This window comes from Pelobates fuscus, chromosome 1, assembly GCF_036172605.1.
Source record: "Pelobates fuscus isolate aPelFus1 chromosome 1, aPelFus1.pri, whole genome shotgun sequence".
Taxonomy (NCBI): domain Eukaryota; kingdom Metazoa; phylum Chordata; class Amphibia; order Anura; family Pelobatidae; genus Pelobates; species Pelobates fuscus.
The window spans coordinates 54920079-54939045 of record NC_086317.1 but is presented as its reverse complement, the minus strand read 5'-3'; the positions used below and the strand labels follow the sequence as shown (position 1 = coordinate 54939045).

The 18967-nt window shown below is 39.0% G+C and overlaps 1 protein-coding gene across 3 annotated transcripts in view; it reads right to left on the bottom strand.

The window, feature by feature from the left end:
- The window catches only part of CADM2 (cell adhesion molecule 2), a 1213566-nt gene extending 1197147 nt beyond the window's left edge, over window positions 1-16419 (bottom strand). For all 3 annotated transcript variants that reach the window (XM_063448670.1, XM_063448687.1, XM_063448678.1), the window contains exon 1: window positions 15896-16419. In XM_063448670.1, coding sequence (XP_063304740.1) covers window positions 15896-15956 — 61 coding nt within the window. In that variant the 5' untranslated portion in view covers window positions 15957-16419. The remainder of the gene's footprint in view (window positions 1-15895) is intronic.
- Between the last annotated feature and the right edge of the window lie 2548 nt (window positions 16420-18967).

Below are 18967 nucleotides of genomic sequence, written 5' to 3'. Positions count from 1 at the left end.
TTTTAAATGTTTGGCAAGCACCACTGGCACTTAAAGCACTTAAAGATCTTAAATATTTTCACAAATGGTAGATGCGTGACATGTCTGTCAGTAAAGTGAATTCTTTTATTTTTTGGAAGACGTGCTTTAAAAATGAAGTCAAATAAAGCTCTTATCTTTGACTGCAGGATTAATTTACCTGACTATTGCTTGTTCATTTTATTAATAATAGCTCAGTGTTCTTCTTTGTTTCGGAGATTTAGGCTCAAAATACATTTTCAAGGGCTTATTATTTCAAATCATTATGACATACAGCACAATACCAATGTTTTTTACAGAGCATATTAAGTCATTCAAAGGCCATTTACATTATAATACAGCAGGAGGCTGCAGCCACTCCAAAGTCTTGTGTAGTCCAATTTTACCTCTTTACATACACAGAAGAGGTGTAGTTAATGTTTTCTCTAGCCATCATTTACAAATGGTTTTTATCTTCTGCCTTTAGGTATATACTATACTCAGATAAATATATATATATATATATATATATATATATATATATATATATATATATATATATATAATTTTTTTTTTATCTGAGTATAGTATATACCTAAAGGCAGAAGATAAAATACATTTGTAAATGATGGCTAGAGAAAACATTAAATAATAAAAAAAAATTAATCTAATAAATACACCAAATGCAAAGGGAAAAGCAAACTAAGTGTCAGGATTCACACCGTGACCTCCAGACTGCCAGACGGGGTCGCCCCTTTATTGCCCGAAGAGGGATTTGAACCTGTGTACTCGGCAGTTCTGAACCTGCTCTGTTACCTCTGAACCATTTCAGGACTTTGGATAACTCCCGTCTAATCTTGAATTGCCTGCAGCACTAGGGGGCTGGACTTCACCTGGCTCAGACCTGTCAGTTACTCTCCAGCTGAATCTGTTTCCTAATCAAGAAGGTATAAGATACTGCCCCTCCCTAAGGGCAGTGTCAGTTCAATGACTCTGGTTAGAGAATTGCTATTCCACGTTCCAGTATTGTCCTGACCTTGGATTGCTACTCGTTTTGTACCCTGACCTCTGGCATACCTTGACCTCGGCTCGCTACTCGTATCTCCTGATTTCTGGCATCCTCTGACCATTGGCTTACCTACGACTATTCTCCTGGATTTCCTTTTCTGTACTGCGACTTCAAGCATTCACCTGCACAGCCCCCGTGCACAGATTCACAGGCCAGGTGAGTAATACCTTGACCACCTTGGCCTGTGTCTAATTGCAAGGGTGAGCATTTATCTCTGCATGTTGGACTCTCAGCAAGGTAAGCCTGACACTAAGCATGCAATGGTTGTATAAAACAATTGAAATAAAATACTAACTGTTAAGAACCTCAAGATTACATACATATACATATATATATATATATATAAACAAATGTGTAATTGTAACCAGACAAGTTGTGTGTGTGTGTGTGTGTGTGTGTGTGTGTATATATATACACACACAACTTGTCTGGTTACAATTACACGTGTGTTAGTCCACCCATTGTACAGCGCTGCGTAATCTGTTGGCACTATATAAATAACAAGGCATTAGTTTTTTTGAGAAAAACTAAAAGCTATCACAAAAGTACCACTCCAGCTGAAGCAGCTATATTGCATACATATTGTGGTCTGACTCTTAAAAACATAACACTAGAACATAGGGTAGACAGGCTCTCTCCCCTCTCCCCCCCCCCCCCCCCCCCCCCATTTCCATTCATATCCACAATTTTCCTGATGGGTTGTATAATTTTACCAATGTAATCCCCAGACAGATAGGATATATTCTGTTGTGAAACGTACCATCTGTTACTCTATACATATACACATCTCTGATTCACTTCCCTCTTTCTTTGTGTACCCACAATATTGCGTATTAAGAAAAAAAACAACATATATTAAGAGAGTCAAATTGAATAAATCAATAAATAACATACAAAAGGTTGTCTGTGTGTGTGGTATTATAAGATTCATTTTATGACCACACAGGGCTTTAGTTTTTTGAGAAAAAAAAGCTCTTAAAAATACCACTCCATATGAACCACACATCCTATTTCAAGATATTGTGGTCAAACCTGTCAATACTCCTATATTAGTGGTTAATGGTGTACAATTTAAAAGAAGTGAGTGATTATTACAAATGAGGTTTACGTTTGTGTAATATTGTTTATTCTTGAAAACACCGCAAACTGGAATGGTGATATGAAAGCCTTACAATTTTGCTTTATATAGTTACCTAGTTTAACTTGTTCCTAGGCATTAGCATAATGTGATTTTATATATTATTAGGTTTATTATTTAGCTTTATTTTTCTATTTTTATTGTAATTCGTTTTTCTGCTCAATAAGCCAACCCTTTCTATCCATCTATTCAAAGCTGAAGAATAGAAAACACTGCTGTAAAAGATGTTGTGACTTTGGTTTCTGGGAGCTGTAGTTTATATTTAGTCGATATATTAACGTCCTGTGACCGAACACTCAGGATTCCATCCACAAGCTTTTTTGACTAACAGCATTATTATATTGACAGAGATGCTCTTGAAAGACAGAGAAGGTCATCCGGAGTAGAGAGGGCACCCAGGAAGGACTACAGTAAAGAGAAGCAGGGTATCAAACAAAGGAAATAAGTGAAAGAGAAAACTAAAAGTAGCTACTTACTAAAAGATAAACTCTAGACTGCAGTTTACCCCCATTTTATGGTACTAAACTACATATAAAATATTATTAGAAAAAAAAAAACTGATTGTTGAAGTTCTTGTAGTTTTTGCAAGTGTCCAAGGTTTGCAGCATCCTGGCAGTCAGCCAGCCCTAGTACCATAAGCATCTCTCGGAAACTGATGAAAGAGAGAGTCATACTGGATATAGCATAAGTGCTCATGGAGAGTGCATCCTATATAATGAGTGCTCTACTCTACAAGTTAGTTTTTTTTTTTTTTATCTATTTATTTTAATTTTTAATGATCAGTTTTATTTATATATGTGGGTTTTGAAAATTTTAATATATTTGTTGCATGCTTCATTCTGTGGTCATATCACATAGAAGGTTAAAGCTATGTATTTTGTGTTTTCCTGATAAAATATAATATAAAAGCTATGCTCTTTTGAACATGCACTTTTTCATTTCCACATCAACTCAATTTTTTCTTCAGATTTTACTATCCATTTTTGCCATTGTAATGCCTACGCACTCTCCAAGGAGCTAAAAGCTTTTTGCATAAAGTTTAGGAGACAGAACTTTCACAAGTAGGCCAGCTCCAAGGAGATCTTGCAAGGTTAATGAGCATACAGAACCAGAAAGACCCCTGCATGTGAATGGCTTGCAGCTAATACAAGTGTTAAGACCCTCGCCAAAGTCTGTGCAGAACAAGGGTTTTCAGTAATAGTGGATTTGGTATATAATAAGCACTCCATCGAGTTTCTTTCGCTTGTCTTTTTAAAAAGAAATAATTTAGTATGTATACGCCCAAAGAAAACATACATGCTCTGTATGCTTTATATGAAAAAACAGCTTGCAATACCTGCAGACATTCTATCTGCAGCCTTTGCAAGCCCCCCCCCCACCCACCCCCCTATTTCCCCTGCACAGACTAAAAGTCTGTGCTAAGGAATACACATTTTTTTTTATTGTTATTACTGGCATTTATAAAATGCATACATATTCCACAGCATGGGGAGAAAGACAGTACAATACACACAGACTAATGCAAACAGTAAAGACGGCCTGGCCCCATAACTGATATCTACCCTTTTGGAGCTATGACATACAAGGATCTTAACCAGATAGCCCATGAGCTTACATTCTAAGAGCTGACATGGGGAATTCAGACGAGGGGTATCAAGGGAAATATGAAGGTCATGGGCAGAGATAACTAAAGGTTAATTGCAGCTACTGGTAACATGTAAAGGAAATGAGGAGGTAATTGAGTGAGATCTTGAGAAGCATGCTAGAACGTATGAAGGAACGAGCATTGGTGAGAAGACGGCCAGGTGAGTTTGTAGTGCTTAGTGAATACGAGAAGCCTCAGTGCTGGAGCTGTGAGTGCACATGCACATGTGTATGCGATCACAGCTGTCCTATGCTTCTCAATGAGCTGTAAAACCACTTCAATATATGGGGTCAGAATTCACTTTGACAGCCAGGGGGACTTTTCTTCCTCCAAATACTAAAGTGCCGATTGATATTGAAATTGGCACTTTTATAAACCTTTACACACATGACAGTCTCCAAGCACAGTTGGAATTTTTCATTAAGGTGGATCATTGAACTACGCATGCTCAATGCCCATCTTATATGGAGTATCTGACAATCAGCCAGTTACAGAGCACTCAGAGCCTCGGATTTTAATCTCTACCACTCGGCCTTGGTTACTTAATAAACACAGAAAAATTTGGTTTTCCTTATTTACCTGATTTCTCTTTTGTCATGTAAGCTGTTAAACAGGAAGAAACATTTTGCTTTAAATAAAATTCATGAACTCATGAACCTGGGATCCTTAAATAGAAACGGGTAGACACTTGCCATGTCAGAGATCAGAAAATAAACACTGAGCTTGTCTGCAAAATATGAAAACAGTGCATCAGCATGTCAGCAACACTTGTGCATACACTAAGTAGGTGATTGGAAGGAATTCAAGGGCAATATACAGTACACTTTAAAGGGATACTATAGTCAGCAGAACCACGTCAGCTTAAAGTAGCTTAATGTCCCTGCAGACCTTTTCATGTAAACATTGCTTTTTTAAGAAAAGACAGTATTAACATTGCTGCCTAGTAAGAACTCTAGTGACAGTCACTCAGACGGCTATTAGAGGTGCTTCATTTGTCAGTGCTGCACAATGTGCAACATTCACATTCAGTGTCTCCACGCTCTGCATTCAATGCATCTCTATGAGGAGATGCTGATTGGCGCAGCATGTGCCGTAGCTCCCAATGCTTTCCTATTGCAAACCATTAGAATGGATGAGATGACGGGGCCAGCCGTTGCAAAACCAGTGCGGCGCTGCAAAAAAAGTAAAGAGTGGGGGCAGTCATCTAAACTGTTATTTTACCACTAAAATTTCCAGAGTACATTTTTGTATTCCCGACACTATAGTGTTACTTTCATTTTGTGGGGTAAAAAGCCATTGTGGAAAAACTCTATTCACCTATGTTTGCTGTTTGGCTACTCTGTCTCAAAATGTAAAATGCATTTCAAATTTAAAATATGAACTTGATGGTATAGCCATGTCAAAACAGAGAATTTAACAACGTTAGACAAACAGACTTATTCACTAAAGTGGGAATTGTCCAGAACTAAATTAAAGGCATGAGGTCAAAATGTCCAAACTTGAACAATTCTAGATTGCGGCTATTTTCCCGTCTCCACTAGTATGCCCCCAAAAATCCAGGTTACATAGAAGCAATTAAGTGCTTGATTCTGTTAAAGAAAATAAAAACTGTTGAACTTCTAGCCCAGTGGTCCATAACCTCTGGGTTAGGAGCTAAATGTGGGTCAATCATGGCATTTTTTATGAGTAGGCATTGGAGGAAGAGGTATATCATAGTCATCAGGTCCCAGGCAAATGGACAAAATACATTGTTTACAATTGCACAATTACATTCCCCACTGCAAATCACATTCTACTGATACTGATAATGGGAAGAGAGCAGTATTTTGCAAAATTATATTAATATAATATTAATCGAAGGACGAATTGCAAAGTTAGTTTTCCAGTGGAAGAATGGGTTGCTTAGATATGTTGCACATACTTTTCACACAAATAAAAATTAAAAATCAAATGTTCTATCCCAAACTGGGTGCCAGCAAATATATGAATATATATATATATATATATATATATATATATATATATATATATATATATATATATATATATATATATATATATATATATATATATATATATATAGATATATAGATATCTATCCATTCATCTAAAATTATACTATATAATTTTTGTTAGCTAAATTGTTAGCTAAATTGCTTGTTAGCAGTAGCAAATGGATATGGAAAAGGTCACTCTTGACACCTTAACAACTTAATTTTAAGTGGATATGGTGCCAAGGTATCGTTGCTGCATACTAGGTATGTGCCTGGGCAAAAAAATTGGTTTGGTTCGGTGTGGAAATTCGGGTAAGTAAAAAAAAAAAAAAATTGTCTGCTTTGGCAATTCGGACCAATGGCATGGGGTTTGGTTCAGCACTTCTGAAATTCGGAACTTTGGCAATTCGGACATTCGTAAGCATCCCTCTCTTGTTTTGCCACTTTTCAGAAATCTGAAGCACTTTGCCACCACAACCACTTACACATCTATAGGACTCCCAGTGCCCAGACTGCCACCACAACCACTTGCACATCTATAGGGCTCCCAGTGCCAGGAATTAGCTTATTGGTTAAGATACCTATCATTCACATAATTTTCCCTCCCTCTCGTGTTTTGCCATTTTTCAGAAATCCAAAGCACTTTGGCACTTCGGGAATTTGGCAAATCGGTTTGGTTCGGCACTTCGAAAATTCAGCAATTTGAACTGAACATTTGGAACGAAAGGAATTGCACGTCTTCTGCATATTTTTAACAAATTGTAAAAATAAATCTTTAAAAGGACACTATAGTCACCCAGACCACTTCATCTCAATAAACCATGCAATGTAACACACTTCAGTTCTTTTTGTTTTGTTTTTTGAAACTGTAATGTTTACGTTGAAGGGTTAAATCAACCTCTAGTGGCTGTCTTCCTGATATCCACTAGAGGTAAATCTGATGCACTGAAGAGGAAAACTCGGTCAAATGACAAAGAAGCTCATAGGAAAGCAATGAACACAATGCTATTCTATGGGTAAGCTTGAATGCATGCACATCACTCTAATGCTTAATTAAGAACATTACGGAATAGAGTAGCACCTGCTAGTCCTTCCACAAAGACACATCAATATGTTGGTATTAATTAGTAATATGCACGGTGGAAGGTCACTGACTGACAGGGTACTCAGACGATACTCTAGTGAACTCTCCATGTCCATCATAATATGTAATTACTTTATTTAATCTTGATTAACCTTAGAGACTATAGCTCTTCAGGATTACATTTCCTATGATGCATTACTAGTCTTCAAACCTGAACATGAAAAAAAGTCCATAAGATCTAAAGCAGGGCTTGACTATTTTCTTGGAATCTCGGAGCCAGCTAAAAAAGTAAGTAGACATTTTTTTTTTTTTTTAACTAACAAAGCATTATTTTCAACAATAAAAATACAGTTGGCAAAGTGACACTGTGGTCACCAGAAGCTTAAAGGGAAACTCCAGTGCCAGAAAAACGATCCGTTTCTCTGGCACTGGAGGGTCCCTCTCCCTCCCACCCACCAATCCTCGGTTACTGAAGGGGTGAAAACCCCTTCAGTCACTTACCTGGGACAGCGGCGATGTCCCTCGCCGATGTCTCCGCCTCCGCGACGCTCCTCCTAGTGATTACGTCGGCCGGTGGGCGAGACTAATCTCGCTCACCGGCCGAGGAGACCTAATGCGCATGCGCGGAAATGCCGCGCATGCGCATTACGTCTCCCCATAGGAAAGCATTGAAAAATCATTTCAATGCTTTCCTATGGGGTTTTGAGCAACGCTGGAGGTCCTCACACAGCGTGAGGACGTCCAGCGACGCTCTAGCACAGGAAACCTGTGCTAGAAACAAGGAAGTGACCTCTAGTGGCTGTCTAATAGACAGCCACTAGAGGTGGAGTTAACCCTGCAATGTAAATATTGCAGTTTATGAAAAACTGCAATAATTACACTTGCAGGGTTAAGGGTAGTGGGAGTTGGCACCCAGAACACTCCAATGAGCAGAAGTGGTCTGGGTGCCTGGAGTGTCCCTTTAATGTAGTGGTTCTGGCTACATTGCTGCCTATTTATGCTTTCCTATGGGTTATCTTCACCTCTTCTTGCTCTACTACCTTGAGGGTTGTTTAGTGATAGTTGGGCAATATGACATATCTCAGCCTCATTGAAGTGCGTACTCGTGCAAGGGAGCAGTGGGGTCTGATTCCACCTACACAAAAGGGGCTGACAAACACCCAGGTGCCAAGAATTTCAAGTCACCATATCGACCCGGTGTCTGGGGTTTGTCGAGCCCTGATCTAAAGCACTGATTAATATTTAGAAAACCTTTCTGATCCACTGTGGTGAAATTCTTTATTAAAACTAGTACCGTTCACAAAGAATAATGAAACATTCGAAATTCTGGATAATAAATATCTAAAAGGAACAGGTAAAAAAAATATATGATTCGCAATTTGTTATGAAATCTTTATTCTCCTGGAATGCCAAGCACTCTGGCTTGTATGACAAGTCTCTAGCCACAAAAGTCCATGTTTAAGACATGGATCAAAACAGCAATGCTTGCAGGTTTTATTGTAAATATGTAACAAACAGCTGCAGTAATGGGACAGGAAACATTGACATTTTTTACATTGACCTTTTGTCACTAACATGACCTGCAGAGTTATTTACTAAACCATTGTTTAGCAATTGTTGGGTTTTCAAAGTATATAAGAATAAAAAATGTTAGGCCAAAGTACCGAGATTCCAAACAGCTCACTAGGAGAATTTTTCCAATTCATGTTTTAGTCTCCTGGTCATTGTTCCCTGCTCCCTGTCAATGAATTCCATTCAAACATGGGCAGAATTGATGTCACTAATGCAGGACTTCTGCTATTGTGATATCTGAAGAGGGGCTGGGTACCGAGGCACCCAGGGTCAGCCAGATGTCAAATCATTGGAAAATAGATGATCTGAGTACTTACAGTAAAGTTATTTGATCCCCTGCTGATTTTGAACGTTTGCCCACTGGCAAAGAAATGATCAGTGTATGATTTTAATGGTATTTTAACAGTGAGAGACATAATAACAAAAGAAAAATCCAGAAAAACGCATGTCAAAAAAGTTATACATTGATTTGCATGTCAATGAGTGAAATAAGTATTTGACCCCTTCGACTTAGTACTTGATGGCAAAACCCTTGTTGGCAATCACAGAGGTCAGACATTTTTTGTAGTCGGTCACCAGGTTTGCACACATCTCAGGAGAGATTTCGTCCCACTCCTCTTTGCAGATCCTTTCCAAGTCTTTAAGGTTTCAAGGCTGACGTTTGGCAACACAAACCTTCAGCTCCCTCCACAGATTTTCTATGGGATTAAGGTCTGGAGACTGGCTAGGCCACTCAAGTACCTTAAAGTGCTTCTTCTTGAGTCACTCCTTTGTTGCCTTGGCTGTGTGTTTTGGGTCATTGTCATGCTGGAATACCCATCCACGACCCATTTTCAATGCCCTGGCTGCAGGAAGGAGGTTCTCACCCAAGATTTGATGGTACATGGCCCTGTCCATCGTCCCATTGATGCAGTTGTCCTGTCCCCTTGGCAGAAAACACACCCAAAGCATAATGTTTCCAGCTCCATGTTTGACGGTGGGTATGGTGTTCTTAGTGTCATAGGCAGTATTCCTCCTCCTCCAAACACGGTGAGTTGAGTTGATGCCAAAGAGCTAGATATTGGTCTCATCTGACCACAATAATTTTACCCAGTTCTCCTCTGAATTATTTAGATGTTCATTGGCAAACTTCAGACGGGCTTGTACATGTGCTTTCTTGAGTAGGGGGACCTTGCGGGTGCTTCAGTCCTTCACGGCGCAGTGTGTTACCAATTATTTTTTTGGTAACTATGGTCCCAGCTGCCTTGAGATCATTAACAAGATCCTCCCATGTAGTTCTGGGCTGATTCCTCACTTATGATCATTGAAACTCCACAAGGTGAGGTCTTGCATGGCGCACCAGACCGTGGGAGTGAGTTATTCTGTGTTTCTTCCATTTGCGAATAATTGCACAAACTGTTTTCACCTTCTCACCAAGCTGCTTGGCGATGGTCGTGTAGCCCATTCCAGCTTTTTGTTAGGTCTACAATCTTGTCCCTGATATCCTTGTTCAGCTCTTTGGTCTTGGTCATGGTGGAGAGTTGGGCATCTGATTGATTGCTTCTGTGGACAGGTGTCTTTTGTAACAAGCTGAGATTAGGAGCACTCCTTTTAAGAGTGCTCCTAATCTCAGCTCATAACCCGTATAAAAGGCACTTGGGAGCCAGAAATCTTGCTGATTTCTAGGGGATCCAATATGTATTTCACTCATTGACATGCAAATTAAATTCTAACTTTTGACATGCATTTTTCTGGATTTTTCTTGTTTTGTTATTCTGTCTCTCACTTTTAAAATACACCTTCCATTAAAATTAGACTGATCATTTTTTTGTCAGTGGACAAACGTTCAAAATCAGCAGGGGATCAAATAGTTTTTTTTTCCCTCACTGTACCTTCAAGGGGGCTCATTGGTGATGTGGGGGTTAGTGTTGCTTAGACTACCCTTTTAACCTCTGCCTTAAACCCATATGTAAGGAAATGGACAAGCCTTCCAACAGTCCTGCTTTTGGCAGGACAATTCAGATTTTGGGTCCTGTCCCACCTCCAGTTTAGTTTCCTGGTGTCCCGCATGTGAGGAAACCTGGGAACTATCTCTGGGCAGCACAGCACTCACAATTTGCGTTGGACACTAGGAACATGCAGGGAGCCAGCCAAACACCTTGTCAGCAGATGGGCATGTCCCTTTTGGGTTTGCCCATTATAGGTGTTGCTATTGACATAGTCCCATAACTGGTGATGCCCCCTCATGGTTCCTACCACCCAGTCCCAATTATGCCAAAGCGAATGTTGGGATGTATGAAGGAGGATGTGGAACTTGTCTGATCCATGGGTCGAAGTGATGAGGAAATGTAACTTCTTTGACATTTTATCTTGTAGAACAGCTTTGGGCAATTTCACAACACATGCATAGCTTAGAAATATACAATTTCCAGCCAATAAATGATCTGAAGAGATGCATAAGGTTGACATAGCTGAAACAGAATGAAAAGTTCACTTTAGATACATCATGAAGACCATAATCAACATGGACACCTGAGGATACCCAGGTAAGTGTCAGGTAAGTGTCAAACCATTCAAAAATGGATTTAACTACTTTAACTGACTACCATGAGACAAAACCAGGGAACTTCTAGGACCATAACAACTACAAAATGATGAAGTGATTATGGTGCTAGAAACACACTTTTAATTAGTTGCCTATATGTACATTGGTCAATAAATTCTAAAACCCTGCTGAAAGTATAATGACCCTTTATGTTTATCTAACAAAATATATGTGAGAAGGAATGTAAAGACTGAGCTTATTAATGGCCATTGACAATGTTGTTGATCTTATTTTTTTATGCAACATATGCAAGTCCCTACAATTCTTCCTGTTGGTGAAAGTTCTGTCAACTTGAATGGTGACTCATCTCAGGAGTAAGCCTTTAAAAGAAGATTAATACTGCAGTGTTTATGGTGTCAGGTACCTCCTCAATTTAATTAATCTAACAGTTTGACAACTTACCTAGGATCTGCCAGATGGAAGTCACCTCCCCCATTAAAAGACAAAAGCTCCTGTATGGAGCATCCATTAGCTCTCCTGAACTATGCCATTTGTTCAGTGGCAGCTCATTGGCTTAGAGCATATTAAGTCTCTTAGTGCTTTTGGCTTTCAATGGAAGAAGTTACTGGTACCAGGTGGATCCCAGGTAAGATTGACTTAGAATGGGGGGGTGCCAGGGCACTCGTTTAATCAATCTTACTTGTAAAAGTGCTTGGCATACAAATACATTTTCAGTAAAAGACAAGCTCTACCTTTTCTGCATGCAAGTGTAATACCAGAGAGATATTTTTCATTCAGAACATATAAAGCATTATTTATAGAACATAAAAAAGCACAATCAACACAAACACACATGGTAGCTACTTTTATTAAAAATTCATTGATATTCTTCTCACACTTATATGTTTCACATATCTGTTTATTTGAAAAATGTACCAAAAAAGTAAGCAACGTATAGTAGTACATTACTATGCATACCACAATCAAAAGGTGAACCTTGAAAAAAATCCAATAAAGTAAATAAAAATTCAAAATGTTTATAAAAAAAAGAGACTTAACTTGAAATAAGGGCCATGGGATGCTTTATTAATAGATAAAGAGACACTTACAAGATTAATTATATCCACTATATGCACAGCTGAGAGCATTACACAATGCGATCTGTCTTACGGTGCATCAAATGAAACAGTTAAATGCAAAAGGTACCATTAATCCACAGTAAATGCCTATCGGAGAAACTTTCCATTTTTCTAAGAAGCTGCTTTTAAGAGAGATAGAACAGATCAACACCACTCAAAATGAGCAAATCAAAAATCATTACTGACAAGAACACCACTCAATAGCATATCGAGTAAGGGCCTGTATAATTTACATGAACTTAAAATGATACCTGTGCAAGGGAATTTCATGTTATTTGAAACACACACATGTGACATAAAATGCTCACCTACATAGATGCATACGCTAAGCACTGACAGTTGTGTGAAACAGTTCATTACATTTGCATGAATAAGCTGGGCTCTGAAAAAACTGATTGATACAATTATATACAGTGCGATTCCTGCTACTTATCCTCATGACACAATCATAGAACCAATCTTAGCCCTTCCCCAAACACATCTAGCATGCTATGGCACCTGCATATACAGTGGTGTTGCATATGCTGTGTTGATGCTGTGTTGATGATGTCGAGGATTTGAAGGTCACTGCTTTACAATATTTCAGTACAATTCCTATTTTCAACAGCATTACTACATTAGTTATAAAAAAAAAATAAAAACTAAAAAAGTGCTGCGATTTTCATAAACATTAGTAAATATTAGCATTTCATCTTTTATATTCGTTATAAGAACCTGAACATTTATCAAGTGCTTAAAATACATTATATAAAATTAATTCCTGCTTGAAATTTATCATGAACCCAGTGATGTTTGTAAAATATTAACATGAGTGAATGTGCACGCCATCACATAGCCATTATGTCTGTGATTATGTCTCGGGAATCTAGTTCATTTGTACTTTATCGCATGGAAACAAAACAGAAACACGACTGAAAAAGTAATCTCAACCAATGTGGCTAGCTGTCTGCCTTCATTCAGCATTGCATTCTCCTAGGTAGTGACGCTACTGCACCAACTCATACAAGGCGGTTTTCCCAGAGCTGATCTGAACTGGAAATTGACACGGAAATGTACTTAATATGGGAAGGCGACCCCCAGGCGCAGCCTGATGTAAACGTGCTAACAGCATAGCAGTTGCAATGCATGCCAGGATGGATGAAGCTTAGCCACTGGGCTTCTGCAAATGAACAACAGCCAGACACTAAGCTAAATCTAAGTTTTCGTGGTACCAATTAAGAAAAAAAAACAAAAAAAAAAAACACAAACATAATCTTTTTTTTACTGGTGCCTTGCTACAAATTTGTAAAGCTTTATTTTATTTAAAAAAATAAAAAAAAATTTTGGTGTAGGGTATTAATCCCCGGAGGATGAAAAGAAAACAAAAACAAAAAAAAAAACTATAAACAATTATTTCAGTTATAAATAATGTCTTGTCTCTTATTACTGAGATCGTTGTATGCATTCTATACAAATCACTGGTAGCACGTATTTTAAAAGTCCTGCAGTGCCTCATTGTGATGGATGCTGAAATGCACTGCAACAGAACAATTCTTGTTAGAATAGCTAGACACGCATACACATAAATTGTTCAGACTATAGAATCATAGCCATTGAGAAGGAGGTGAGAATCGAAGTGTTAAACAGCTGATATTACGCAGTTGGGAAGAGCTGTAATGGATGAGAAAAAAACATTTAAAAATCAGGTCGCTGTCAGTATCACAAGGTCACCTAGATCTCATGATCCACTGTCTTTGCACGCTGAATATATCATTTATGTATGGATGCACATAACGTTTTGTCCTAAGCCTACAAAAACTGCATCGAAGGCAGCTGGATAGGAGGCCCTGAAAACCAGTGATAATTGTATTGCATTCCCATGAAACCAATGGGTTAAGAGGCTAGAACTTCAAGTCTTAAGGAAACTGGGTGACCCTATATTTAACACTTTCATTGCTAGATACCGGTGCCCTATTCAATCAGAAAGACGTATACAAATAAATCTCTAGAGAGAAGTAAGAGCTAATGTTGACATATAAACAGTCAGTGCAATTTTAAAACCACTATTGACAATTGTCCAAAAATAATGAAATGTTTGTAAATATTCTGTTGCCACTTGGAAAATGGACTAGTTGCCAAGTCACTAAAGGTAAGAAGACGTACTGGTACAGTAAGAGTTAAAAAGGCAAGGAAGGCCACTCTCCACATAATACCTAGTTGGAATTCCATCATAGTTAATCTTTTCCACAGCCTCAGTACAAGTCAAATCCAGACAAGGCATGCAGCCTAACAAATAAAGAGAATGCTATGGTCCCTACAACACAGGGCTGATCGTTTACATCCATTCAGGATAAAGATATTCACTTCATACCCATAATTCCACCATCATCACATCCATGCCACTAGGCTTTGGCAATCCCTAGACATCCAAATGCTTGGAAAATGGACATTATCTTCTTGGCTACAGTAATATACAATGCAGGATTTTATTAAAAGAATCATGTTTTTCTTTAAAGAGACAGTTTCCAGGAGAACAGCTTGTTACAGGAGCCTAAACTGAGAGAACTCTAAGTGAATGGTGGCCTGGGTTGAAGCTGCATTCTTCCATCAAGCAATCACTGAAACAGCCTGTCCACTAAATGCCAATGCAATGAATGTTGTAGCTACTGCAGAACCTCTTGGCAAACATATATGATACATTGCTGTTTTTCGTTAAGAGTTCATGAAGAACAAGTTTCGCCAATAGATCTCTCAAACAGACGTGGAGTCCAGTATCATGGAGCTCTGTGTATTCCAAGTCGTGTCTATTAAATTTAAGGTACGGTAGGAAAAATAAATAAATAAAATAAATAAGTGAGGGCTATTTAAAGGCCTCATATCTAGGACAGTATGTTCAGCTTGTCTTTTAACTCTACTCAAAAATCTTGCTAACCTGACCCTTCAAAAAGCCCAAATTAATTACATTAGTACAAAAAAAAAAAAAAAACAGTATTCAACTCTAGCTAGAATCTCATTGACTTTTAGGAACCTCACAGAAAGATCACATCATCTGTGTGGAATACAAGAGCAGCATAGAACACTAGATAAACAGAGCATGCAAGCACAGACAGGAGATGCTACACATTACAGTGCAGGTAGTTAGTGAATGGTGCAGTTATACATTGACAAACACCCATATTCTGGAGGTGAGATGCAGCAAGAATAACATTGTGTCTATCTATCCCCAACATCTTATCTTACAGTAAGGAAGCGAGGCTTTAATGCTTGAATTCAGCAGGGATATGCTATTCTGCTTGGAATGGATCTAATTGCTTACATTACTCCAGCTATAACATATAGATTGGATGCTGTAAGGGGAGAATCAAACACATTGGCTGTTATATTTATATATAAATATATTTTTTTTTATTCTACAAATACCAGGAGGTAGATGTTTACAGCTCCATAATAAATTCAGGAATTATCATTTTTAGACAACCCAATGGATGGGATGCATAGACTAAATAATCCATAGATAGGAGCAACCAGCCAGCATAAAGCCAGCTTAGAAATCCCAGTATCAGGAGTGCATAGTTTAGAGAACCTAATGGATGGGATATGCAGCCTCGATTGCTCACTTTGCATACCTATCTTATTTAATCCCAACTGGAGAAAGTCAGGAGAACAAGAAAAATATATATCTTAAAATAAAAGTTAAAAAATAGGTTGCTATTTTAGAGGTTTTTATTATTTGTATTTTTTTTTTTTCATTTACCTTGTAGAAGAACACCCCATACACTGTAGAAGCAGAGAAGTGCACTTGGCTTTAAGATCATGGTTAGGAAGGATGCAGAAGAAGACAGGTGCAGAAGAGCTGCTGCCCCTTGCAGGTGAGGAGGGCAGAGAAGAAGGAAAAGGGGGTGAGGGTTGGGGGTGAGGGGGGGCAAGACCACAAAGCCCCAGTCAATCAAGACAGGAGAACCCCCTGGTTTTATCCAAGTCTGGGGGGGAGGTGAAGTTTCTTCTTCTTGCAGTGGATCAAGCAGTACCCAGAAGCTATCACAGGCTGTTAGATGCCCTCCTTGCAGTGTGGGAGCTGTTCACAGTCAGGGTGCTCTCCAGGCATTGATGGTATGGGGAGGTTAGGAGAGGTTTTCCTGTAAAGCTCAGGGTGACAGCAGTTAAAGGTCCCTGGATTGATGCAGGCTGCCCGGTGTCGTGCTAAAGTTGTTTCCCTGTAAAGATGTGTTACCACATATCTCCGATCCAGCACACAGGCTGTGTGAGGCTGTGTGAGCAGTGAGGGAGGAGGGAGGTAGGAGGGCCAGGGGATGGGAGGAGGAGTGTGGCTGCTGAAAGTCCTGAAAGGTCAATAAATCATCCCTGCTTATCTCCCCTGCACATACAAACCTTAACCCTTTCTCCTGCAAAAGCCAGGAGAGCCCACTGATGTCCCTTACAATCCATAAAAAACAAGTCTGCTTTTATTTCCCCCAAGCACATATTAATTATTAGTCTGCTCTCATCTACTATTCTTTTATTACCACCTTCAAATAAAACATTTCCCCTCCTCATATACTCTTATTATATAATGTGCATTCATTAACCCTTTCAGTCCCCAGACATCACTCCCTTTGACCATCTCCATGGGACTAAAATGTTTATTTCATGATCACTTCACATGGCATCTCTTGGGACTGAAAGGGTTAGTAAATTCACTCTTTCACTTTTGTGTGACTTTATTAACCCTTTCAGTCCCACAGAAATTACCACATTTTATCATCTCTTGGGACTGAAAGTATATACACTCTTTCACTTAGGTGGGACATTATTAACCTTTTCAGTCCCACAGGAATTACCATATTTTATCATCTTTCGGATATCAAAGGGCTAGTATATACACTTTCACTCATATGTGACTTTATTAACCCTTTCAGTCCCACAGGAATTACCAAATTTTATCATCTCGTGGGACTGAAAGGGGTTAGCATATACACTTTTTCTTAGGTGTGTTTTTTTTTTAGCCCTTTCAGTCCCACACACTTTTGATATGTGTGTTATTAACCATTTCTATGTATATATATATATATATATATATATATATATATATATATATATATATAATGTATAATTATTTATATACGTAATAAATTGCCTGTTCTTTCACACACAGAGTGCACGTATAGCTGGGTGTCCGAAAATGCTGTGTTACAGGTAATGCATTACAATATATTCACACAGAGATGTATTACCTGTAATTTGCATTATCTCTCTTCTCCCGACAATATTACATACCTATATCTACCTATAGCCATTGTATTCACAGAGTGCATGAGAGGCTATGTGGCCTTATCGGTTCTTGGGACCTCTAGGAAACTAAAATTACAGGTAAAACATTATTACAGTATATTCATGTGTAGATGTTTTACCTGTATTTAGGGTTACCAGATCCACCATGTAACTTTATTGTATTTATGAAAATGCACAAAAAGGGTTGCCCTGCAGTATGTATAATGCATATTCTTCTGGATTCTTTGTTGTCATATTACTTAATCTTAGACTCCATCTGCGGAATTCTACATTGTACAGGCAATCTTTTTCATGTGCTGCCCATCAATATGTATACGTAATATGTGTCACTGAAAACATGGGGGATCTGGTAACCCTACCTACGCTAAACAAAATTATAAACGCAACACTTTTGTTTTTACCCCATTTTTCATGAGCTGAACTCAAAGATCTAAGACTTTTTCTATGTACACAAAAGGCCTATTTCTCTCAAACATTGTTCACAAGTCTGTCTAAATCTGTGTTAGTGAGCACTTCTCCTTTGCTGAGATAATACATACACCTCACACGTGTGGCATATCAAGATGCTGATTAGACAGCATGATTATTGCACAGGTGTGCCTTAGGCTGGCCACAATAAAAGACCACTCTAAAATGTGCATTGGGTGGGTCCGGGGGTCCAAAAACTGGTCAGTATCTGGTGTGACCGCCATTTGCCTCATGCAGTGCAACACATCTCCTTCGCATAGAGTTGATCAGGTTGTTGATTGTGGCCTGTGGAATGTTGGTCCACTCCTCTTCAATGGCTGTGCAAAGTTGCTGGACATTGACAGGACCTGGAACAGGCTGTCGTATACGCCAATCCAGAGCATCCCAAACATGCTCAATGCGTGACATGAGTATGCTGGCTATGCAAGAACTGGGATGTTTTCAGCTTCCAGGAATTGTATACAGATCCTTGCAACATGGGGCCGTGCATTATCATGCTTCAACATGAGGTGATGGTCGTGGATGAATGCCACAACAATGGGCCTCAGGATCTCATCACGTTATCTGTACATTCAAAATGCCATCAATAAAATGCACCTGTGTTTGTTGTCCATAACATACGCCTGCCCATACCATAATTCCACCGCTACCATGGGCCACTTAATCCATAACGTTGACATCAACAAACTGCTCACCCACACAACACCATACACGACGTCTGCCATCTGCGCTGCACAGTGGAAACCGGGATTCATCAATGAAGAGAACACCTCTCCAAAGTGCCAGACGCCATCGAATGTGAGCATTTGCCCACTCAAGTCAGTTACGATGATGAACTGCAGTCAGATCGAGACCCTGATGAGGACGACAAGCATGCATATGAGCTTCCCTGAGACGGTTTCTGAGAGTTTGTGCAGAAATTATTTAATTATGCAAACCGATTGTTGCGGCAGCTGTCTGGGTGGCTGGTCTCAGATGATCTTGGAGGTGAAGATGCTGGATGTGGAGGTCCTTGGCTGGTGTGGTTACACGTGGTCTGTGGTTGTAAGGCCGATTAAATGTTCTGCCA